At 46.4% G+C, this 26,502-nt stretch overlaps 1 protein-coding gene across 1 annotated transcript in view; it reads right to left on the bottom strand.

Annotated features, from left to right (window-relative positions):
• The window catches only part of LOC147609320 (putative MYST-like histone acetyltransferase 1), a 73,632-nt gene extending 47,692 nt beyond the window's left edge, over positions 1 to 25,940 (bottom strand). Inside the window, exons 1-3 of the mRNA XM_086787568.1 lie at positions 25,538 to 25,940; positions 2,284 to 2,372; positions 2,082 to 2,144 (exon numbers count right to left, since the gene is read on the bottom strand). Coding sequence (XP_086643694.1) covers positions 2,082 to 2,144; positions 2,284 to 2,372; positions 25,538 to 25,880 — 495 coding nt within the window. The 5' untranslated portion in view covers positions 25,881 to 25,940. The remainder of the gene's footprint in view (positions 1 to 2,081; positions 2,145 to 2,283; positions 2,373 to 25,537) is intronic.
• Positions 25,941 to 26,502: the final 562 nt, after the last annotated feature.

Here is a 26,502-nt window from a genome sequence, read left to right as displayed (position 1 = left end):
GGTTATTATGCTAAGCAATGTGTGAATAGACTCTTATGAGTGGATAAGTGTGCCATGTGGCATGCACTTATTAGTGTGCGTTATTTATATGGGTCAAAAGATAAGGCTACAAGCCTACGAAAGCATTGTACTTGATGAGTGAAGACCCTTCTATTATATCAATCTAAATCATCATTGAGTCGTGCAATACTCTCTCTACATTTCTGCATTCTCTCTCTCTCTCTCTCTCTCTCTCTCTCTCTCTCTCTCAGGGTGCTGACCACAGAGGATATTGAGGAGATCCGCCAGTGTCCGATGCGGCACATATTATGAGATGGAGGTACCTCCATAGTGTACCTTCCAGTTCCAGTTTCATTTTCTAGGTGCCAGTAGTATCGCCTTTATTTTTCATTTTCTGGGTTTTTTTATCCAGACATTGTATCAAATCCACCATGATGTAACTTTTGGTCTCATAGGTCATTATGGCCTTTTGAAGACGTTAATATAACATTTCATTTCATTTCTCTCTCTCTCTCTCTCTCTCTCTCTCTCTCTCTCTCTCTCTCTCTCTCTCTCTCGCTCTCTCTCTCTCTCTCTCTCTCTCTCTCTCTACAGGGAGGAGTGGCAATACTTTACAAGGAGGAGCTTCGTGACAAAATACATGTGGTACATAGAGATGCAGATGCGAGGTACATGTGGGTCCGAATATGCAGAGAGGGGCTCCGCGAGCTATATGTGGCGATATGCTACTTTCCCCCAACCCACTCCAGGTTTGCACCATCATCGCCCTATATACCACTATATGATGATATCATGAGGTTTGCCAGCATGGGAGACATATTACTATTGGGAGACTTTAATGCACGTACAGGCACAGAGCAGACAGAGTTGTATGATACTCAAGAGGCTATGTACCGGGAGATCACGGCAGAGGATGTAGGGTTGCAGAGATCAGCACAGGATGAGGGGGAGATTACAGATTATGGCAGGCATTTTCTCACACTCGGGAGTGTACATGGGTTGGTCATATACAATGGCTTATCGAGATGGCAAGGATCAGATGCTCTCACACACTGGAACTCTAAAGGGGGAGCGAGCACAGTGGACTACTTGATGGGATCTCCTTCATTGATACCTGATGTGCGGGGTTTCACGATTTCCAGTAGGCCCATTGGCATAGCAGCCGATCATGCACTATCAAATGTTTTCATCTTACTTTTTCTTTCGGTTCTTCATGACTCAGTATATCCATGGTACCATTGTATTACTTTTGGCCTCATAGGCCCTTGGGGTCTTCCGTAGGCGTTAATATAACTTTCTTTCTTTCTTTCTACCAGCTAATAGGGGTTGATGCTCCTCTCATGTTTTATGTTCCAGGTATTCCATGATGAGATTTCCATGGGCAATTTTGTATCACTCCAGTGAGATAGTTTTGTTCTATTTTCCATTCCATGATGAGATATGCCATGGACATCATTGTATCACGTTGGTCTCATAGGCCCATTGGTTTAATCTCTCTCTCTCTCTCTCTCTCTCTCTCTCTCTCTCTCTCTCTTCCATCCACCTTACCTTATGTTCTCTTATGTGCAAACCCACCCTAATTCTACAATAAGGATACCCCATCTGCAAATACACACGCGCGCACGCACATATACCATACACATAAAAACACATGCATGTGTATGCATACGCATATGCAAAGCTACCTTGGAATGAAGAATCCCAATTATTTGCAAGCAGAAGATCTGCTTCAACTAATTAGTTTGAGGCATCAAATGACTGCATGCTTGTCAGCACTACATCAAAACTACCGGTCAAGGCTTTATCGAGTGGTGATTCAACCAATGAGAGCATGCCATATCAGTAGTTCTTGTGATTGTTGATATCACTTTCTCTCAGCATTGCAGAATGAATCCATGATTAGGCAGCTAATTATAGTCAACAATACGCCAAAAATCTACATTCAAAACAAAAATGCATCAAATAATCTTGTTTGGGTTCAAGTCCTTCCAACCTTGTGATGTAAAATGAATGCAACACAGGCCATGCATCAGCACAGGACACCACTCCACCTAAAACTATCACATTTTTCTGTTGCATACCTCCTCAACGTGGGTTTCATCGATCTTTCGTTTTTGATGCCGTGTCATCTTTAGACTCCCAGCCTGCAATTTCAACCGATAGAACCACATTAGAAGCACTGAAAATCAGAAGGCTGCAATGCTTGATGCATCTTTTAGTACATTTCCTAATAGTTCAGATAACAGTATTGAAGAACCACTACATTTGAAGGGTCCATAATACCTTATCATCAACCTTCTCGTCTGCATCTTGTTCAATAGAATCCAGTTCCAATTGGTCAAGCTTCACCCACTCGTCAAGCCTCCTGTTAACTGCAATCAATAGAAAGGTAAAAGAATGTAAATGCCAAAGACTTTCTTTACAAAACACGGCGTGAGATAACATTTCAGACCTGTAGCCATATATATGGTAGTGATGTGTGTGAACGCACTTAGGACCATCCACCCAGATCACACCACTGCCCACACCCTTTGCCACGTCAGATCCATGACTCCCAGTGCACCCCATTGACTCTGTCTGCCCCGCTCTCAACCTGGCAACCACCACCACCCAGCCCAGCCAGCGGCACCACCACAAGCGCTCAGTTCAGCCTTCTGGGGAGGCAAGAACTTGAGCGGCAGTGGGCTGAGCTCAGCCACTTGAGGCCTTACCCAAGAGAGATTCTCGACTCCACGACCATCTGCACAATAGAGTTTTTGGAGCTTCTAAGCGTGCACCTTGACATCGACCCTCTGCACGTTGTCAGCGGCCGCATCTGCATCGGCATCTCGACATCAACAGGTAAATTTTATGTCTACACTACTCTGCATTTTCAGTACATTTGCAGGTTCTACTTTGGCAGTGAGTCACTTGAAGTCATCAAATAGCAGTTAGAGAGATTATCTACGGGTGTCGGCTATGTGGCAGCCATACAGGTTGCATTCAGTGGGCGTCGTCTTTTTGCAGTGTCCTTGGACAATTGTAGTGTGTGGGTCAAAGAACCTGTTTGTTCGGAAACAATGGCTGGCAATGATGTATTTGGAATGCTATCAGCTATAGATAAGCTTGATGGGACCAATTGTTGGGTTAGGGTTGCACAGAGAACAGAGACACACAGAGAGAAGTACACAGCAGCAAGCACTCTGAAGAGAGTGAGAGAGATGGTGATTGATGCTCAAAGAAGATAGGATACAAAAGTGTGGAGCAAGAGAGTTGAATCCACAATATCAAGTGTGGTGTCCTTTCACACCTAATATCCAAGGGGAAAAACCCAAAGGGAGAAAAGTGCCCTTGGTTAGCCCATGTTTTCATGTGGCACTACTCATATCATATGTGGCATAACTCATAGCATATATGCCAATAAATCCCCCCTCTAGTGGCAATGTGAACCTGTACAAGGTCTGAGCAGATCACTCTCTATAGGGGAGTAAGCCTAAAGCTTTGCGGAAAGGTGCAAACTTCTCTCCAAGCAACGCCTTCACGAATAGATCTGCAACATTTTCCTGATTGAGAATGCAAAGGCAAAAGCATAAACAAGGCAACTGAGAGAGTAGACAGAGCTTGTGGACAAGATCACCTTTTATATTAGCTTGAAGCTTTACAATGGCAATAGGCCAGCAAGAGAATGTTGAACTTGTGCAAGGGAATGGATGGAATAATGAATAATGGGGGAACTCCTTATATAGTCCAAGTGAGAGCTGGCCGACTACCTCTAGGGCTGGCCGACTGGCACAGGACAAATAAATAGGAGAAAAATATATAAAATACCCTAAAATAGGTACAACCCCAAAACACTGAGATCATAGTCACATGGGTCGGGGAACGGGAACGGGGACGGGGAAGGGTTTGGGGATGGGGAACGCCTGGAGGCAAGGAACGGGAATGGGGGGGTGGGACGGGGACAGGACGTGTCTGTGGGCATTCACCTCTTCCTACCAAGACCAACCTGAACCCTTGCCCCCAAACGGACTGTTGGTGCTCGCAAGGAAGAGGCTATTGAAGGCTGATGACAGCTTAGATGGAGCTTTGGCACGCTCAAGCCTCAAGAACTTGTGCAGTGTGCAGTGTGTACACTCCAGAGGAGAGATGGAAGAGAGCAAGTGTGCACAACAAAGATGGAGGAGAGCAAAGATCACTCAGCAAACTTCGCACATAAGCCTTTAGATAGGCTTTTTTTTTTACATTAAAACTTAAAACTTAAAACCTAAGAGGCAAAGCCGCCAAACACCCCCCCGTCCCACAAATTTAAGACGTCCCCTGATCGTTCTAACACCCCCTCTGCAGCTCATACTGTGTAAGAGTCGGAAGAAGATAAGCCGATGAAGATGCAAACATGGACCCTCCAGCACCGCGAATACTGGAATCACCTCGAAGAGAGCATCCACTAACCTGTTTCCTCAAAACAAAATGCCACCACAAACAACAAGGAACTTTGCTTGGCCACGAATCTCCGCACAAGTGTACAATGAACTCCAAGAATAGATGATGAGCTACTGGACACACCGCACCCATAATCCCCAACAATGGATGAAACATATCACATCCCAAAAGCCTCAAACAATGAACTCGGAACAGATCCAATTCATAATCTCTGCTATACAAAAGATAACCATGTCTTGCTAGATGTCTGATGCTTGGAACTCCAAATCATGGTCCCCATGCACCAGTAAGTGGAGCTGTAATCAGCTCCCTCTCCCACCCATAAGCCTCCTCTAGCTGGAAGCACATGGGAGAAAACTGCATGTGTACTAGACAAGTACACCATCTGGGTTCCCCTGAGCTGGAAGCGCCCTAGGAGCCTAAAAGTGGTACTAGAATCTGTATCACTATCTTGTGTTGTGTCTTCGCCTTTTCTCTGGGATAAAGCCTTGCCCTTGGTCTTGTCCTTCTTCTTGGACAAACAATCCTTGGACACATGTCCTCTCTTCCCACAAGAGAAGCAGCGACTCCGACCTTTCTTTTGAACCGAGAAAAGTGCCTAGTCAGAACTGTTGACTGACACCTTCAACTTACCCTGTGAGACAAGAACGAACGACTCCTCCAAAAGTAGGGAGCTAAGATCATCAAAATCCAACTGAGTGGATTCGACCTAGCACCGCAAAGATCGAGAAATCACATCATAGTCCGGAGGAAGCTTGGTGAGGATAAGAGCAGCCAGCTGAGAAGAGAAGAAAGCAGCACTCATAGCCAGTAAAATTGGTCCTGGATAACCTTGGCCTTAATGAGGAACGACTGCATGGAATTGCCTTCAGGAAATAACCAACCGTAGGGCTGCCCTTGCAAGGTAACTACCCTCATCGACGAATCTCGAGCAAAGAGATCCTCCAATTTAGACCATACCTGATGAGCACTGGTGAGAGTTTGCACTGCCGGTGAGACCTCCTCTATGATGGTCCGCACAAGCACAGAATGCGCCTTTGAGTCCCGTTTCTCTCAATCTTGTAATGTCGCAGCAAATTCATCCTCCTAGTCCTATGTCCACCTCCTAGAGTTTTGAGGACGCTCAGGCTTCCTTTCAGTGCCCTGAATAATATCCCACAAAACCTTGTGGATGAACCAGATCTGCATCTGAAGCTTCCAATGAGCATAGTTGGGTCCTTTCAACTTGTCATCCTTGTTCATACAGGTGGGAGCCATATCCACAGCAACAAAGAACAAATCTCAGCTCTCAAACACTTCTCTCAAGTGCTTTCCAACGAAGCAAGGCTCCAGAACCAATCAGCCCCCTCTCAAACCTGAAAGAGAAGGAGGCTGGGCAGCAGCAAAACAGTCCAAGAAACCACCGGGAACCTCCTACCGGAAGAGCGAGGACTTGTGGAGGAAGAAGGAAATGTACAGCCACTTGTCTGGCAACTCCACATGCAAGAGAACTCACCAAATTTGATGCCGGAGCAGAATTTGCAGCCAAAACTCCAACGCTTGCCTCTATAGAAGAAAAAGCAGCCAAGAAACCAGGCCGGCTTGCCTCTGTAGGACAAAATGCAGCCAAGAACTGGCCAAGAGCAAGGGAAAGACTGGTTGGACCAAAAAACGCAGCAGGGTATGGAAACGCGGCCACTGTTTAGGACTGAACTGCAGCCAGGAGTGTTAGAATTGTGCATCTCAGTGTTCTCGGGCTTTACCATTTATTTGGGTATTTTATTGTATTTCTCCTATTTATTTTGTCCTGTGAGCAGTCGGCCAACCCTCGAGGCAGTCGGCCAGCTCACTGATGCACTATATAAGAAGTTCCCCATTATTCACTCCTTCATCCATTTTCCCTTGCACATAGTTCAACACTCAATTGCTGGCCATTGCCATTGTAAAGCTTTACTGCTGTTATAAAAGGTGATCTTGTCCAACTCTCTCAATCTCCTTTGCACTCTCTCATATATTTATTGTTTATGCTTCCGCCTGTGCTATCTTGTCACGTGCATCCCGCACTTGGATGCCACGTAGACATTTCTGTACAGAAGGAGGAGGACCTGGGATGGTGGCCTGGTCCCATGTGAGCCCAGTCCGGGATGAGTCAGCCAGGGATCCATCTCAGATGTCTGAGGTCAGGTGTGCATTGTCCTGCACAGGAGCCTAAGGTCAGGTGTGCACTGTCCTGCACATGAAACAATGCCAGTCCGCGCTCTGAGTCTCCCTCTAGAATGATGTCAGTGGTTTTGTGTATCTGGTATGGTACCGGATGCCAGATCACTCAGTAAATTAGGACAAGGGGCCAGCCCATAGGGCTACCCCGGAGCTTAGTATGGGCATGGGAATGGTGTGAAAACCATCCCCATGAGGGCCAGGAAGGCCCAGGCTGGACCCACCAGGCTGGACCCACCAGCCATGGAAGGGCTGTGGGACAGTCCTAGGGCAAAGATAAGGCTATTTTCAGGAGCATACAGCCTTTAGATGGCTGTAGGGCATGTATGGGGGAGCCCATACAGGCTGCCCAGCCTTGGGATTGTGGACAAAAGTGGTGTCCAGCCAATTAGAAGCAGGCGCATCACTTTCAGCCTGTTAGGAAAAAAAGGCAGTATTTTTTGAGATTTAATTCAGCATTTGTTGCTGAATTTCCACCAATCGTGGGACATAGCCTGTTTTTCAGCTGGCCGACTGCTCCTGAGGAGGAGTATAAATAGCGGAGGCCGTAATCCCATCATTCATCTCAGTTTTCACCAAGTGCTCAAGCCAATCAAGGGCCAGTCAAGCCAAGGAGATTGCCAAGCAAAGGGGTGGACTTCTGAAGATCAAGGGCAGGATTTTCCAGCCAAGAAAAGGTCAAGTTTTCTGTATTTGTTTTCAGATTTACATCATTCTAATAAAGCAAATACACCATCCATGGTGGGGGCCCTACAGAGGGTAATTGGGACCCAATACTATGTCCTCTCCATCTCCCCCTTCTCTCTCTTTTTTCTGCACATCTCCTTGCAGTTTGTGCGTTAATTTCCGTCGCGAAAAGAGTGCTGATTTTTGAGTTTTGAAGTACCGATCGTTCTCCGAAGCTTCCGCATACTACAGTGGTATCAGAGCCTACTTCAAGGACAAAGATTCAGCAAAGAAAACCAGAAAATTTTTTCCCTCGTGTGGTTGGTTTTTAGACGCCGGTGGACTACCCCTTTCAGAGTGACTCATGTCCCTCGAAGGACGGTTGGTTTTGAGCCTCCGGAAGGCTCCGGAAGTCTCCCACACAGATAGTGGATGGTCAGATTGCGTTCCGGAAAGGAATTGCATTTTCCCGCTATGGCGAGCTTCGGTGACGAGAGAGAACCAGAACCATGGGACCAGAGTGCACCAGGCAACCCAGCTAGGGCACCAAGCTTGAGTGTCACAGACATGTTCCAGCAGATGATGCGAGCAATCGCAGACCAAACAGCCAAGTTGGATGAGCAGAAGGCGCAGATCTTGGATCTAGAGGAACGTTCTCGCTCTCCATCGTCGCGTTTTCCATCTCCTCCTCCCTCTCCTTCCGTATCCCAGATACCAGATCCTCGTCACAGGGACCCTCTCACGGGGTCACAGCCGCAACCGAGCTCCTTGCTTGAGTTGCCGATGCGTGCATTGGAGATTCGACAACGAGAAGACGACGCCATGCGACGCGTGGAGCACGAGCGTTACCTCAGAGCTTTGGACGCCAGATTCACACCGGCGGCGCCCTCGAATCATTTTCCCGAGAAAATGAATTTCAGTAAGTATAATGGTAAACTCGATCCCACAACTCTTTATTCATGGTTACATCAATTTGAAGCTTACTTTGCCGCAGTTAGGAAAACAGATACTGACAAAGTGATCTTAGCTAGTTGGTACTTGGAAGGTGAGGCCATTCCTTGGTGGACTCAGTGGGCTCATGCCCACACCAGAGCAGGTATGGCAGCTTATGGGTGGGACGAATTCGTCCGCGACCTTAAGCAGCGGTTTCTACCGCCCCACTACCTTGAGCAACTCAAAGACGAGTTCAAGGGAGCGCGTCAGAACGCGCAACCAGTCCTTCAGTTTGCCAATAAAATTTCACACTTGTGTCTGCAATTAGGCTTATCTGATACGGACAAGAAAGGGCAGTTTTTGTATAGCCTGGACACGCAAATCCAATGGGAGGTGCGTATGTTTAGGCCAGCCACCTTTGAGGACGCACTCTCGCTTGCGCAGAGTGCAGAAATGAAACACAATGGTGGCAAGCCCAAGACTTCCCAGCCGGCTTCTCCCAGGGCTAACACCTCGGGGGGCAAAAGCCAGAACCAGACGGTGTCATGTGCACAGTGTGTATCTACCGTGTGCTATATGCATGCAAGACTAGTTTCGAGGCTTGGGGAAGCTTGGAACTAGGCAGGCTGATTAACGAGCTGAGTTAGGGAAATACTAACGGGCGGACACCCAAGTATGGACGGGCAGGCGGCCAAGTGTGGACGCCCGATGACCGACCAAGAGCCTATAAAAGGGTGGCCAAGGTTAGTTATTGATTATAGAGAGTCTCGCGAGTTTGTGAGAGCTCTATGGTCTTGGAGCCTGGATCTAGTGCAGACGTGCATCTACTTTGCGCAGCCGAGGCCGGCAGCCAGCACTCTCGAGGCCCGCGAGGGCAGCTTCGTGGCGGTATGGGACGTCGCGAGGAGGAGATTGGTCGGTACGTCAACCTAGTTAGCTCAGCTCGTGGCTCGGTGGGACAGCCAAGACTGTGGGCTCGCCCACGGCTGTCATGGTTGAGAGGTGAATCAGGCCTGCACCCCCTTTGTTGTTTGTTGTTCGTTTGTTTGCAGGATTCGAGTTTCGAACCAAGATCGATCACGAGGGGATCCGTGGGGATTTGACAGTGGTATCAGAGCATACCTCGTGAACGAGCAAGTCGGTAGGTAGAGAAGAAGAGGTCAAAGAACGGTATGTGTTAAAAAAGCTTGCTGTTTTTTCGGTGCATACTGCAGTTTTCAGATTTAGTATGTGTTTTTTCTTCATCAAAGAGACCCATGTTGATGGGGAGATGGTAGTTTTGGTAGGGTTGATTGCTTTTGCAAAGAAGAGGCATGTTTGTTGTGCATACGCATAAACTGCAGGGAGAGAAACAGAAGAAAAAAAAAGAGAGCGAAAAAGCACATTTGCTTTTGATGAACGTGTGAGAGAGAGAGAGCGAAGTATGCGAGGCGTTGTATTAGCTGTTGGTTGATGTTGCAGGCGGGCAGGTGCGTAGCCAGGCGGGCAGGTGCGTAGCAAGCGGGCAGGCACGTAGCCAGGCGGCCAAGCCTGCCAAGCCTGGCAGCTTGTGCAGCCAGCCCAGGCAGCGCTGGAGCGCCTACGCCAGGCAGCCAGGCTAGCGCAGCCAGCCCAGGAGGCGCCCAGACCAGGCCGGCAGGCACGCAGGCCACGCACAGCAGGCGGGTGCCCAGGCACTCGTGGTTGGCAGGCGCAGGATGGCAAGTAAGCGCAGGCAGTCAGCAAGCGTGCAAGCGCCGGCAGGACATGATGCGTCGGCAGCACATCAGCTGACGGTAGCTCGCCGTCGGGCTAATCCAAGAGGGTAGCGAAAAAAAATACGCAAGGAAAGCATTTCGTTTTTTTTAGTGCTTTCGTTTTTTTTTTGGGGGGGGGGGGGGGGGGGTTAAGTTTAAAAGTCCTCCCCTCTCCAAGGTTTCAAGGTGTTTATTTTTTTTAAGAAAATAGAATATATATATCCATATATATATATATATATATATAGATCCAGGACGGGAGCTCATTGATTGACCAAGACTCGGTGACTGAGCAGTCTACTATTCAGGCTGCAGGAGGTCAGTGGATGATTCGGAATGGTTTGCTATTTCGTAATGACAAAATTTGTGTACCACAGATCCCGGACATTAGGTCCAAGATTTTTAAGGAGTGTCACGACGCCCCTTCTGCTGGACACCCTGGGGTACACAGGACACTATCGTTAGTGAAACACACTTTTTATTGGCCGAAGATGAAAGGGTATGTAGAAGATTATGTTCTCAAGTGTCAAATTTGTCAGGCAAATAAAGCTGAACGCTTTAGACAGACTGGGTTGTTGCATCCTTTGCAAATCCCAGGTAATAAATGGGAAAGTATTTCCATGATTTTATTACCGGATTGCCAAGAACACATCAAGGCCACGATTCTATTTGGGTTGTGGTAGATCGCTTGACAAAAATGGCTAGATTTTTACCGACCCGGAAGACTATTACAGCTACGCAATTAGCTCGGCAGTTTATCGAGCAATTGTTTAGACTGTACGGGGTTACCGCAGGACATAGTCAGTGATAGGGACTCTAAGTTTACGAGTGATTTTTGGAAACTTGTTTTTGAGAAGTTGGAAACAACTTTGAATTTGAGTTCCTCTGACCATCCTCAATCTGATGGCCAGACTGAAAGAGTGAATCAGATTTTGGAGGATATGCTTCGAGCATATGTATCCAAAAGACAGAGTTCATGGGAGGATTATCTTCCTATGTTACAATTTGCATATAACAGTACTAAGCATACGAGTCCAGGGTTTAGTCCTTTCATGCTTATGTATGGTTTTCAACCAAGATCACCTGTTATAGTAGGATTCTCACGACTTCAGCATAATGCAGCACGTAATTTTTTGCAAGATATGCAGAAAATGTTACAAGTTGCGAAGGAATCTATTAGAAGTGCTCAAGACCGAGACAGGTTTTATTCTAGTAGACATCGTTCACCTAGAGAGTTCTCTGAAGGAACGATGGTGTATTTGCAAGTGTCAGAATTTTATCTGTTCCAGGTACATTACTTGGGATATATAATTAGTGCTGAAGGCATTCGACTGGATCCGGCTAAAGTGGCCGAGATTGTTAACAGGGAAGTACCACAGACAGCTTATGACATTAGATCATTTGTGGGTATATGCCAGGCATATTCCACCCACATTGAAAAGTTTTCCGACCTCTCGGCAGACCTCACCGATCTGCTAAAGGGAGTGAAAACAAGAAGGCAAAAGATTCGAATGACTCCACGACAAGGTGGTACCAAACGTTATGTACTGTATGGATCCGTACGTACTGTACGTTGTTTGGTACGGAAAAAAATTTTAAGGTACGTAAAAATACGTACCATTGGTAAAAATACATAAAATCTTAGAAATTTCAGCCACCTACATAGAATTTCAGTCCATGTCCACATTGACATATAAAACTTTCGAAATAGAGACACAACAAGGTCACAAACCTACTAATTCAAAAGTGGAAATTAGAATCACAAGTCGTCAATCATACTTAATACTTAATACTTATTACTTAAGACAAGTCACATTGTCACAAGTGAGACGTCCACAGATGGTGGGCTAAGGCTCTGAGAGAGAGAGAGATAGAGAGTTATGTTGCTGCCTTGGGGGCCTGAGCAAGGGTGGGTGAGTTATATTGCTAGCCGTACTGGGCGCCAGTGGCGAACAGAGAGGGCGGCTACGCACAGAGGCGCGAAGCGAACAGGGGCGATGAGGGCAGAGGCGAACTGAGGCGGCGGTGAGCAGGGGGCGGCCCAGGGAGAAGGCGGCGGCGACAGTAGCGAAGAGAGAGAGAGTGCGACTGTAGAGAGGAGAGAGCATGGCGGCTAGCTCTTACCGGAAGGTTGAGGTCGTACGGCCTCCAGAGTCCAGACGCAAGATGCAGACACAAGATGCATGCACGCCGCAAAAAACAAAAAAAAAATTAAAAAACCAAAAAAAAACCCCCCAAAAAAAAAACCGTACGGATCCCTGTACGGTACGGATTGGATCCGTACGTACGTTTTGATCCTACCTTGCTCCACGAGGCACTTGGATGCCACGTAGACATTTCTGTACAGAAGGTGCAGGACCTGGGATGGTGAACTAGTCCCATGTGAGCCGAGTCCGGGACGAGTCAGCCAGGGATCCATCTCAGATGTCCGAGGTCAGGTGTGCATTGTCCTGCACAGGAGTCTAAGGTCAGGTGTGCACTGTCCTGCACATGAAATAGTGCCAATCCGCGCTGTGAGTCTCCCTCTAGAATGATGTCAGTGGTTTTGTGTATCTGGTATGGTACCGGATGCCAGATCACTGAGTAGATTATGTTTAAGACAAGGGGCCAGCCCATAGGGCTACCCCGGAGCTTAGTATGGGCATGGGAATGGCGTGAAAACCATCCCCATGAGGGCCAGGAAGGCCCAAGCTGGACCCACCAGCCATGGAAGGGCTGTGGGACAGCCCTAGTGTGACATGTAGAGGTCTTCGACCGTAGTAAACACAACCTTAGTCTAACTAAACTGCACTTAATGATGTTTAAGAGATAGACAAATATGTGTCAATGCAATGCAGCTATATTAGATGATGACTGCGGTTACAATGAGATCTGAATAGATCTATGATGCTGAATATGCTGCCTATATGCTGAATATACTGATATGCTGAATGAACTGCTGTCCCACTGTCTTTCCCTTGTTTCCTGGGAAGGAAACACTGAAGGGATGGCTTTGGGACTGAAGCAATGCTGAGGTGATGCTGAAAACGCAGATGCTCTCTTGTTACCTGGGAAGAAAAACGCTGAGACAGATGCGTTGGCTGATCTGGATGCGTTGATGGACTGAATGCTGATGATGATGGATGCGCTGCTGTTCTCAGCCCTTCTGGAGTAGAAACGCTGAGGGACACTTGGCTGAATGCTGGAATGATGAGGCGCTTGCTTATATAGGTAGGAATGCTGCTGGTCGGCCAGCATAACTGCTGTCGGCCAGATGCAAATGTCCACGACTGCTGGTCGGCTGCCCCATAAATGAGCCTAAAAATTGCATAAATGCCTGTAAAATGCCTGATAACTCCTGATGATGTTTATGATGCTACAATGATGCCATGTCACTGTACACCTGAATGGTGTGCACGTGACACCTAGGGCAAAGATAAGGCTATTTTCAGGAGCATACAGCCTTTAGATGGCTGTAGGGCATGTATGGGGCAGCCCATACAGGCTGCCCAGCCTTGGGATTGTGGACAAAAGTGGTGTCCAGCCAATCAGAAGCAGGCGCATCACTTTCAGCCTGTTAGGAAAAAAAGGCAGTATTTTTTGAGATTTAATTCAGCATTTATTGCTGAATTTCCACCAGTCGTGGGATATAGCCTATTTTTCAGCTGGCCGACTGCTCCTGAGGAGGAGTATAAATAGTGGAGGCCATAATCCCATCATTCATCTCAGTTTTCACCAAGTGCTCAAGCCAATCAAGGGCCAGTCAAGCCAAGGAGATCGCCAAGCAAAGGGGTGGACTTCTGAAGATCAAGGGCAGGATTTTCCAGCCAAGAAAAGGTCAAGTTTTCTGTATTTGTTTTCAGATTTACATCATTCTAATAAAGCAAATACACCATCCGTGGTGGGGGCCCTACAGAGGGTAATTGGGACCCAATACTGTGTCCTCTCCATCTCCCCCTTCTCTCTCTTTTTTCTGCACATCTCCTTTCAGTTTGTGCGTTAATTTCCGTCGCGAAAAGAGTGCTGATTTCTGAGTTTTGAAGTACCGATCCTTCTCCGAAGCTTCCGCATACTACATATCTCCTTCATGGTATCATAAGCTTAGGTCCAGGCTGCTCCAAACTCTGCAAATCTGCCCACCTTTCCCTCCTTTTGCTGTGCGTTTTTCTCCACATCTCTCCTAGCTGCAGACCGGTGACAACAGTGGCTGCGTTTCCCCAACAGTGCTGCGTTTTCAGGTCCAGCCAGCCGGCTGTTTGCTACAGGCCAGTTTTGGTGTCTGCATTTTCTCCTACAGAGGCAATCCAGCCAGTTCACTTGGCTGCGTTTTTTCTTCTACAAAGGTAAAAGGTGGAGTTGTGGATGTGTTTTCTGCACCAGCATCTGTTTTTGGTGAGTTCTTTTCATTTGGTGCTACATTATGTTCTTCCTCCATGAGTCCCTGCCCTTCCGGTAGGAGGTTCTCAGTGGATCTTGGACTGTTTTGCAGCTGTCCCGCCTCTTTCTCTCTACGGTTTGAGAGGGGGCTGATTGTTCCTAGTGCCTCGCTTCGTTGGAAAGCGCTTGAGAGAAGTGTTTGAGAGCTGAAATTTGTTCTTTGCTGCTGTGGATATGGCTCCCCCTTGTACGACCAAAGATGACAAGTTGAAAGGACCCAACTACACTCATTGGAAGCTTCAGATGCAAGTCTGGTTCATCCACAAGGGTTTGTGGGACATCGTTCAAGGCACTGAAAGGAAGCCCGAGCATCCTTAAAACTCTAGGAGGTGGACTCAAGATCAGGAGGATGAATTTGCTGTGGAATGACAAGCCTGGGAGAAACGGGACTCAAAGACGCATTCTGTGCTTGTGCGGACCATCACCGACAGTGCAAACTCTCTCCAGTGCTCATCAAGTATGGTCAAAATTGGAGGATCTCTTTGCACGAGATTCATCAATGAGGGTACTCACCTTACAGGGACAGCTCTACAGTTTGTTATTTCCTGAAGGCAATTCCATGCAGTCTTTTCTCATGAAGGCCAAGGTTATCCATGACTAGTTACTGGCTGTGGGTGCTGTTTTGTCCTCTTCTCAGCTGGCTGCTCTTATCCTCGTCAAGCTTCCTCCGGACTATGATGTTATTTCTCAATCTTTGCGGTGCCAAGTCACTTCCACTTAGATGGATTTTGATGATCTTAGCTCCCTACTTTTGGAGGAGTCGTCTGTTCTCATCTCACAGGGTAAGTTGAAGGTGTCAGTCAACAGTTCTGACCAAGCACTTTCCTCAGTTCAGAAGGAGGTCGGAATCACTGTTTCTCTTGCGGGAAAAGAGGACATCTGTCCAAGGATTGTTTGTCCAAGAAGAAGGACAAGACCAAGGGCAAGGCTTCATCTCAAAGAAAAGGCAAAGACACGACACAAGATAGTGATACAGATTCTAGTACCACTTCTAGGGCTCCCAGGGCACTTCCGAAGAGACCCCAGATGGTGTGCTTCTCTAGTACACATGCAGTTTCCCCTCCATGTGCTTCCAACCAGAAGAGGCTTGTGGGCGGGAGAGGGGGCTGATTACAGCTCCACTTAGTGGTGCATGGGGACCGTGATTCGGAGTTCCAAGCATTAGACGTCTAGCAAGACATGGTTATCTTTGGTGCAGCAAAGATTAAGAACTGGATCTGTTCCAAGTTCATTGTTCGAGGCATTTGGGACGTGATGTGTTCTGTCCACTGTTGGGGACTATGGGTGCGGTGTGTCCAGCAGCTCATCATCTATTCTTGGAGATCACTACACACTTGTGTGGGAATTCGTGGCCAAGCAAAGTTCCTTGCTATTCATGGTGGCATCTTGTTTCGAGGAAACACGTTATGTTCCCAAAGGTTTGTGTTTTGGTTTCTTCCCCCATGTCCTTTTTTCTATTTATTTGTATAGCTCGTTTGCGCTCATGACATCAAACAGATATGACATTGTTATTTGATTTTGATTTATCATTTGTTTCTACTATCTACTTGAATTGTCGAATTCCAATCATGGTGTATTTGGGTATGTCTAGACATTGTTTATGTTGTGAAATTCTTAGATAGGCTGAAATGCTAGAATGTGACATGTGTTGACACATCACTCCTTGTCTATCAAAGGATATTAGATATAGACTTCGAGCTTTCTTGACCAATCTCTCACACATAGACACACATATATATGATTTTAACATTGTAAAGTACGTGACGTTTTTGACGTACTTTATCGGTCGGCAACGTTCTATACCACGTACTAAACTCGTGCCACTTCGTACGTTTAATACGTATGAAACTACCTTGATTCCCCCCCTCGATCTATACGGAATGTCTGCACTTTGCAACTTGTTTGATTTTCAGCTTGTGCCATAAAATGCTGAAAACATGCAAATACATCAAATTTTGCCTTTAAGGGATACACCCAAGTAAATCTGGAGTAGTCATCGATAAAGGTTACAAAGTATAGATGCTTTCCAAAAGATGGTATCCCCATAGGACCACACACATCACTGTGCACAAGCAGTCATTTCCAGACAGCCCTTGTTCTAGACAGCCCAGACGGTGTCCAGTGCTTCCGAGAAGTACTCGGTTCTCCACGAAAAGTTCCAGAAGATTTTTCTTCGGGACAGCCTCCCTCCCCAGCTCCCCCCGTCCAGACCGGAGGATCACAGGATTGACCTCCTCCCAGGCTCGAAACCCCCGAGCAAGTTTCCGTATCGCCTTTCCAAGGCAATGGAATCGGAGTTGGACCGCCAACTCCAAGAATTGTTGCAAGCTGGCTTCATCCGCCCCAGCGTGTCACCATTTGCAGCACCGATCTTATTTGTCAAGAAGAAAGATGGGTCTTCCCGTTTGTGTGTCGATTATCGTGCACTCAACAAGCTGACTATCAAGAGCAGATTCCTGATGCCTCGAATTGACTATACTCTCGAGAGGCTAAATGGAGCAAAGGTGTTCTCAAAACTGGATTTAAAGAGTGGGTACCACCAGGTGCGGATTGTGGAGGGGGACATCCCCAAGACAGCCTTCCGTACAGAACAGGCCCACTATGAATTTGTGGTCATGCCATTTGGCTTGACAAACGCCCCAACTACATTTAACCGCATGATGATGCGTGTTTTCCGGGATTTTATTGGAAAGTGTGTGTGTATATTTCTGGACGACATTCTCATATTTTCAGCTACGGTTGAGCAGCATGACATTGATGTGGAGAAAGTCCTTAAGTTGCTAGAAAGCAACGAGTTCTACGTCAATGAAAAGAAGTCAGAATTTTATCTGTTCCAGGTGCATTACTTGGGATATGTAATTAGTGCTGAAGGCATTCGACTTGATCCGGCTAAAGTGGCCGAGATTGTCAACTGGGAAGTACCTCAGACAGCCTACGACATTAGATCCTTTGTGGGTATATGCCAGGCATACTCCACCCATATCGACAAGTTTTCTGACCTCTCGGCAGATCTCACCGATCTGCTAAAGGGAGTGAAGACAAGAAGGCAAAAGATTCGAACGACCAACCTCAAGGTGGCTTTGTCAGAAGCTCCTTATTTATCACTTGCCTCGTGGGACGACCCATTTCAGGTGATCACCGATGCGAGTAACATCGCAATTGGAGGTGTATTACAACAAAATGGTCATCCAGTAGCTTACATGTCTCGTAAGTTACTGCCCGCCGAGAAGAACTATTCAGTCTATGATCGTGAACTCCTAGCAGTGATACAGGCCTTGAAACATTGGAAACATTTCCTGTATGGCCGTGACTTCGAGGTTCGCACTCACCATCAGGCATTGCGCTGGATTCAAACGATGCCAAGTGCACAGTGGAGTGATCGACAACACCGCTAGAGACAGATATTCCAGCAGTTCGGTGGTATGATTGAGTACCTTCCAAGAAAGGCCAATCCAATGGCCGCCGCTTTGAGCAGGAAGGGACAAGTGTCTACGATTCAGACCACTAGACTTGACCTTGTTGGTACAGGACTAGAGGACATGAAGCACGCGTACTCGGATTCCGAGGAATTCGGTACTCAGTGGGAACAGGCATTGGATGCCACAGGACCATGCCATTTTTTGATACGCGATGGTTGGCTTTTCTACAAAGGCCGATGTGTCATGAAGTCGTTCAGGGCAGCTCTTCTCCATGATGCCCATGACGCCATTACAGGTGGTCATAAGGACATGAATTCGACTCTGGAGGAATTGGAACGGCAATACTATTGGCCAAAGATGAGGCGTGCTGTGTTTACATATGTACAACGCTGTGATATTTATCAAAAGGTGAAAGCTCCTCGTGGAAAGAAGATAGGGTTGTTACAGCCCTTGCCAATTCCTGAGGGTCCTTTCCAAGACATTTCCATGGACTTTGTTACGAATCTGTCTCCCAGTCCGAGTAAGCGTAATACGCAATGCTTAACTACTATTGTTGATAGGTTTAGCAAATTTGTTATGCTTATTCCTTGCAAGGTCAATGTGACCGCCGAGGATGTTGCCCAGTTGTTCATTCGGCATTGGTACCCGATTGGCGGGATTCCTAGAACCATAGTGTCAGACCGAGATGCCAAGTTTACCAGTCATTTTTGGAGGGCATTGTTTGATAATTTTGGTACTAAGTTGAATTTTTCCAGTGCATTCCACCCACAGACGGACGACCAGACAGAGATATACAACCAGTTGGCCTTTGATGTGCTGAAGTGTTATGTCCACGATCAGCAAGGTAAGTGGGAATCGTATTTGCCTTTAGTTCAAGCTGTTTTGAATGACTCTTTTTCTTCAACTATTGGCACAGGACTCCATATGAGGCAGCGTTTGGAAGACCTTTCCAGTCGTTGTTAACCAGGACTTCGTCTTCAATACCGGAGACGAACAGAGTGACGAAGTCTTACCAGGAGATCTTAGAGTTAGTAAAAGACAGATTGGCTAAAGCGCAAGAGGCCTACACTCAACAGGCCAATAAAGACTGAAGGGATATGAAGTTTTCGGAAGGAGATTGGGTTTGTCTTCGGATTATGAAGCAAAGACTGAAACAGGTGGGCAAGCGATGCCCAATGTTGTCTTTCAGGAGCTTCGGACCTTTTCCCATCCGGAAAAAGATTAATGAGGTGTCTATGCAGTTAAAGCTACCTCCGAGTTGGACTATGCACGATGTATTTCACGTCAGTTGGTTAAAGCCATACGCAGGTCCAACCCCTTCAGAGGTCAAAGACGAAGCGGAACCAGACATTGTGGATGAAGCAGAAGTTATGGTTCCACAACAGATCCTTCTGCACCGTTTCAAGCATGGCTCAAGCCGAAGACTACGACAGTTCCTCACGAAGTTTCAAGACCGAGAAACTCATGAAGCGGTATGGCTCGACAAGAGTTTTTCAAAGACTATCCGGCGTTATTGACGGATTATTTGGAGGCAATGCAGCTTTCGTCAAGTTAAGCAGAAGGGGATGTCACGTGCATCCCGCACTTGGATGCCACGTAGACATTTCTGTAAAGAAGGTGCAGGACCTGGGATGGTGAACTGATCCCATGTGAGCCCAGTCCCGGACGAGTCAGCCAGGGATCCATCTCAGTTGTCCGAGGTCATGTGTGCATTGTCCTGCACAGGAGTCTAAGGTCAGGTGTGCACTGTCCTGCACATGAAACAGTGCCAGTCCGCGCTGTGACTCTCCCTTTGGAATGATGTCAGTGACTCTGTGTATCTGGTATGATACTGGATGCCAGATCACTCAGTAGTTAGTGTTTAGGACAAGGGGCCAGCCCATAGGGCTACCCCATGAGGGCCAAGAGGCCCTGGCTGTACCCACCAGCCATGGGTAGGCCATGGGGGGGCTGTAGGACAGCCCCAGGGGCAGGCCACGGGTAGCCGACTGCTTATCCCGCTCTTGGAGAGGTTTAAGGCAAGTATGGGGCAGCCCATACAGGCTGCCCAGCCTCCAAAACAGGGGGCATTCAGTGACCAGCCTCCTAGGCAGCAGGCGCCTAAGTGCCCAGCCCTATTTCCCATGCGTTTAAGTGCCCAGCCAAGCAACAAAGGGATGCGCAGCATTTAATGGTATTTATTGCTGTATTTTCTCAGTCGTGGGACATTTATGGGCTGGCCGACTGCTGTAGTACTGGCCGACTGCTCATGATTGGGTAGTATAAAAGGAGATGCCCACAATCCCATTCATTCATCTCATTCTCCACCAAGAGCTCAAGCATAAGAGGCTAGACAAAGCCAAGAGGGTGCTAAGCAAAGAGGTGAAGGATTCAGGTCAAGGGCAGGGTATTCCCAGCCAAGAAAAGGTCCAAGATTGCTGTATTTTCTTTCAGATTTCTCATCATTCTAATAAAGCAAATACACCATCCGTGGTGGGGGCCCTACAGAGGATAATTGGGACCCAATACTGTGTCCTCTCCATCTCTCCCTCTCTCTCTCTCTATTTTCTGCACATCTCCTTTCAGTTTGTGCGTTAATTTCTGTCGCGAAAAGAGTGCTGAAAAACCTTCTCTTCCTTTCCGCCTCGGTGACATGCATAAATGGAGACACCTCCAAAAGCACTTTCCAAAACTTTTGCAAAAATGCATTCACCGTTTCCTCCTCATTCTGCTTCACCCAATCCCACTTCATTGTTATCTCATTCAATGCATTCGGAAGTAAGAATTGGGCATAGAACCTCTCCTTGAACTCTTCCCATGATCTAACAAGATTCGGTGAGAGCTTCTCTGTGAGCCACCAATGGGCAGCACTTCCTTTCATGAACATGCTTACATACCGGATCATGGATTTCTGAGTGAAATCCTCATCACTAAAAGCAATATCAACTGGGCAATAAAAGCAAGTCCCTTTGATGCATCATATTCCCCATGATATGCTTCAAGCTTCACAAATTTATCTCCGGCTTTGAAGTCATGAGACTTTGATGCATTAGCCTCCATCTCAACATGTTTTCCCACATGTTTGTCCATTGGGACAGCCCCTGTGACTGGCATCATTTTAGGAAAAAAGTTGATGCATTAGACATAGATACATGTGTCCTATAAGCATGAGGCATGGCTGGCCCCTCACACATTAGTGCATTTTCACCCATAGTTTCTCCCTCACGAGCACACTTGAGAGCATGAGTGGCATGAGAGACACACGGAATACCTGCACCAACAGAAAATTGCAGCCCATGCTACATGTGTTGTGCATGCACATTTTCAACCGGCAATGGCATTTGACATACATTTTGACCACTGCCATAAACAGATCTCTTCTTCTATATCTTCTTTGTAGCTTGCTAACGATGTCTCTCTTGACATTGTGGAGGCTTGGGTGGTTTTTATGGACTGCAGTTTTACCATCCACGGAATGCTCACTTTAGGGTAGCCAAGTTAGGTTACAACCTGCAACTCTGATACCAATGTAGCATGAAATAGGTTGATTGTCGTAACGCGCAACAAAGCCTTCTTTATACCCATGAGTTTATGCGGTTCCACTTTGAGAGAGAAGCTTTATACACATGAGTTTATGTGGTTTCACTTCGAGAGAGACGAGAAGAGAGAGAGAGAGAGAGAGAGAGAAATGAAATGAAATGATATATTAACGTCTTCAGAAGGCCAAAATGACCTATGAGACCAAAAAGGTTACAACAATTGGTGGATCTGATACAATGTCTGTGTAAGAAAAGCTAAAAACAACTAACTGAAACTGAAATAACTATGAGGAAAAGTACGGTACTAGGAGCTTCTAATGGATAACATCTGGGAGAAAAACTCCAGCAACAAAGGTAAGCATCATACACATCACTATCCAAAGATGTCTCTCATCGGTCGATGGCGGATATCCTCAATGTCCTCCATGGTGAGTACTCTGACTGGACGTCTCCCATGCCGTGCTAGTATGGTCCTGATCCTCTGTTGTAGTCTCCGCCGGTGTCGAGATGGGCCTATCATCTTGGGGCGCCTGGACCGCCCCAACTCTATAGCCCGATCAATCAGTGTACCTCTAGTGCGGCTATACTCTGGGGCTAGCTGCAATGCCTGCTGGCCTGACTGCTCAATCTCTGGTCGAAAGAAGTCTATAATCTGCCTCTATAGGTGTCTCTCCCTCTCTGATCCCCTCCCTCTCAAGAGACCCTCTCTATGTCGACACAATATTGGGTCCCAATTACTCACTGAAGGGTCCCCCTCTCTGCAATGAGGAGTATTTGCTTATATTTCTTTGGAGAACTTTTACAATGAATATAAATGATGACTGAGGACTGCAAAATTTAAGGACGAAGTAGACGGAACGCAAACTGATTCAGATGCTATCCAAGCTCCTTTGAATAGCTCTTCAATGACCACTACGCAAGCCCAAAACTGAGGGATGCACATATGCTGGCTGAATGTTGAAGAATCTCTTCGCGGAGGCCTTGGGAACTGAATACTAAAAGTATGCACAAGAAAGCCAAAGGCTTTAGGCACACAAGACTGCTTGGAAACTATTGTAGGTTGATTCACTAAATTATGATGGATGATCTTTGCTGAATATTATGCTCCTGCTTACATATGTTTGTATACTACTGGTCGACCAGTGCAGATGTTGTGGACTTGATTAATATGAACAAAAATGCTGAAATAAGCATAAAATGCTAGCGCAACTTTTAATGTCGCTGCCCATCCTCTGTTAGCTGACTGTTTACACCTTTCCGTTGCTGTTGTGTCCTATGATGGCCGACTGAAACATGTGCTCTTGCCTTGCTGTAGCCTGTCGGCCTATTGTATATGTCGTCTATCATGCAAATGCTGGTGCTAGCCAATGCATGTAGGCATAGTTGTTTTCGTACAACGTACAACACCATATCGTACAGAATACTGTACGGTACGATACCATACGGATTTTTCCATTGAAAATTTTTAGGTTTTCTTTTCCAGAAAAAATCAAATTTTTTGGGAGATAATGGTCTTTTTTTTTGCTTGTCTTGATGCTTTCCTCCTTTTTAAAATACTCCATATCTCGAATTGGAAATACCTAAGTTTATAAGTTTTTTTTAAAAACACTGTATTTTATCGTACAATAAGAAAAAAATTTATATCGTACTATGTTTTCTTGTAAAGTATCGTATCGTATGAACCGTACGGTATCGTAGCTGACAACTGTGCCTGTAGGCATTTAATGCTGGCCGACTGTAGGCCACATTTTGCCGACTCTCTCTCATGGCCATGGGCTGGCCTTTGGCTGGCCCATAGGCATGCTTATCATGCAACTAAACCTTAACATGTTTGCTACGTGCTTCTGATGCAAGACCTATGGCTATGGTTGACTTCTACATGCATATATCTCATGAATTCTCCAAGTGGGTAAGAGGACTGACACATGCAGACTCACTATGGCAGTGGAGACTGGCCTATGTAGCTCGTGCCTAACATGTCCCAAACTAGGACTCACAATGGGTCACGGCATACGACAAATATTTCCTAAAAGGTAAGTCCTACTATATGAATCTTGCATTGATGTAGAGCCAGTGTGTCACATAGCACTCCAGTGCAAGGTACATGTGACATTGTTCTATGTTCCACATGAACCTAAGAGGATGATAGATTTCAAGGAAAGGCAACTTAGGAACAACTTGATCCCTAAATATAAGCTTAAGTGGAAAGATAGGATGGAGGAGAACTCGACACGGAATCGGCAGCTAGTTTGAGTAAGTGTTTCCCTAATTTCATTTAAGAGTGAATGTTTGAAGAGGGAGGCGTAGTTATCACTATATAAGTGAGAGCTTGGGTTATTATGAGACATAGTTATGCGGATGCACAACTAAAGGTCTAGCTTGGACCAAGAGAGCAGACATGCTCATGCCATGCACATGGCGAGTACGTAGGTTGGTGTGTCAAAGGCCTAGGGGCAAGCTTCGGTTGTACGAGACACCAAATTTAGACACGGGCCTATGGGATTCTACAAGAAACCCTAGTCTTAGCTCAAGGAAGATGTGGATGCCAGTCACGGTTGGGAGGTGAGCTAGCTTGCTACCTCATGATTTGGTTTAGGACTAACCTTGGTTTTCAAATCTGTTTAGGGCATATTTTGGAAGGACTTCACACTAACCCTAGAGATTTACTAATCCTAGGGTTAGGTTGGCTAATCTCAAGCCAAAAGATTAGTAAGCATCCCGGTTTAAGACTCATAAAAGCTTATAAATTAATAACCCATAAGTATAGCTTTTATATAAGTGTGGGTTATGACTCATGAGTGTGTTATTGTGCACATGAGGTCTGTGGTAGACCATGAGTGCTAACCCACTCCAGTTAGTCCATCGCGACACAAATGTTCCAACTTCCACCGATGGCCCTGTTGGGGTAGGTCCTAACTATATGGGAGGCCAAGGCTGTTTGAGAGTGGTCTGTATGGATGGAGCTTTAACCCCTATGTTCGGGGATGATCCAACGTTCTTAGATCTATGGTTGGGTGGTGAGCTAGTCTGCTGCTTATTTGGGAACTAACCATGTGCTTGCCTTGTGTTTATGAAATCTTGGGAGGATTTCGTCACGAGAATTTTAGATTCTTTCATGTGAATTCCTAACAATGCATATGCAAGGTGTGCAAGCACGAGCTTGGGAACTTAGAAAGCAATTCTCTATACCACCCATGGCTTAAGCCTAGTGACAGTATGTGAATCGCTCATTCCACAAAGTCTTGAGTTCACTTCCCATATCTAATTGTGTGTCATGATCCTTCATGGAGTGTTGAGTTTGTGTCTATCATGTTACAAGCCTCTTCTTCCTAGGGTGGTGTTCATGTGTGTATATCTATGCACCCACAGGCTTGGAAACTTGAAAAAGCAATTCACTATTACCACCCATGGCTTTAGCCTCATGGTAGTAGGTGAATCGCTTGTTCCACAAGGTCTTGAGTTCAACTTCCATATCTCGCCATGTCATTCCCCTTCATGGAGTGCTCGAGACTTATGCATCAAGTTAAAAGCCCCTTCTTCTTAGGGGTGTGTTTGGGTGTGTGCGTGCACACGGGCTTGGGAGCTTGGAAATGCAATTTCCTATTGCCTCCCACAGCTTTAGCCTAGTGGTAGCATGTTCAACAAGGTCATTCCAAAATCCCATCATGGCATGCTCCTTCATGGAGTAGTGCCTATCACGTTAAAAACCTCTTCTTCTTGAGGGTGTGTATGTGTGCAAGCTTGGGCACAAAGCAATTCCCTATTACCAGCCATGGCTTTAGCCTAGTGATAATAGGTGAATCGCTTGTTCCACAAGTTCTTAAGTTCGATTCCCATCTCACCTTGTCATTCTCCTTCATGGAGTGCTGGACTTGTGCCAGTCACGTGGAGAACATCTTGCGAGTGCGTTTAAGGGGCCAGGGTCGGGAGTTTGTGTGTGTGCGCGCGCGCTTGGGAAGTTGGAAAACCAATTTCCTATTATCACCCATGGATTTAGCCTAGTGGTAGTGGGTGAAGTAGTGCTAATCGCTGGTTCCACTAGGTTTGATTCCCATATCTCGCTGTGTCATGCTTCATCACCGAGTATTGGACTTGTGTCTGTCAGGTTATAAGCTACCTCTTCTTCTTCTTCTTCTTCTTCTTCTCCTCTCTCTCTCTCTCTCTCTCTCTCTCTCTCTCTGTGTGTATATGTATTATACATACAACAAAACAGTTTTTTTTTTAAGGGACGTACATTCGGTGTAATGCACATAGTACTGGTAATCATTGGGGCCAGTAGAAAGCTTCCGCCTTTCGATGATCCTGACAGGATGGTACTTGTCATCTCGCCATCTGCAAAGAACCCTAGTTCCCACTTCGAGGGGGAGGGCCGTGAACTTCCGCCGCCTCAGATTGTTCTCCTGTGCGAAATCCGCCATGGCGAGGGCCGCCGCTTCCGTCCGCCCATTTAACTTGGACGCCGGACCTTTTGCCAGGTCTCTTATTGCATCGCCGTTGGAAACCAAATAGCCACCAGCACCATAGCTTCCCTCCTCCAAGCTTCCGTTGCTGCCCAGGACACCCTCTAAGGAAACCATATCCTTCCCTTTGCGGAACGCCCGCGATCGCGGGTTTATATATATGCAAGTGAAGGATTGTACTTAAGAGAAAACTTAAACAAGTGCATTTAAATAAATTTTGGACTCAATCAGATCACATTTGATAGTCAGTATTCATCAATTAGTGAATGACTAAGGTTTTGGACATTAGGTTTTTTGATAAGGAAAACATATTTTTGCAACAAAGAGAAATTTTCTATTGTTAACATATTTACACCGCATGAACGTGGCAAGTGGCAGGATTTACAGAGGTTTACAAAAATATGTAGCCATGTAAATATTTACAAATTTACAAAACGGTGTCACGAGTGAGATCTAGACGGGGTGCAATAGGAATATATTCATCTTGTTCGGTTACAGTACGAAGAAACTGTTAAATCTTCTCTTCCCTGTCTTCTATGTCGGACAGATCGACAGCAGAAGATTGTGTTTCTTCAAGTTGCACGTCGATGTGATGTGATCCATGCAGGAAGTAATGTGCATGCTCTCCTTCGATGTAATTATCCTAGAAGAAAACCTTGCGAACATCGGACAGATCAGCACTAGCAGGATTCTTCGTGCACTTCCACACGACTCTGGCCTTGGCTGAGCTCATGCCATT

The sequence above is a fragment of the Cibotium barometz genome, chromosome 51 (genome assembly GCF_041138505.1).
Source record: "Cibotium barometz isolate CiBa-2024 chromosome 51, ASM4113850v1, whole genome shotgun sequence".
Classification (NCBI taxonomy): Eukaryota; Viridiplantae; Streptophyta; class Polypodiopsida; order Cyatheales; family Cibotiaceae; genus Cibotium; species Cibotium barometz.
Note: the sequence above shows the minus strand (reverse complement) of the source record. Positions and strands in the feature narration are given on the sequence as shown.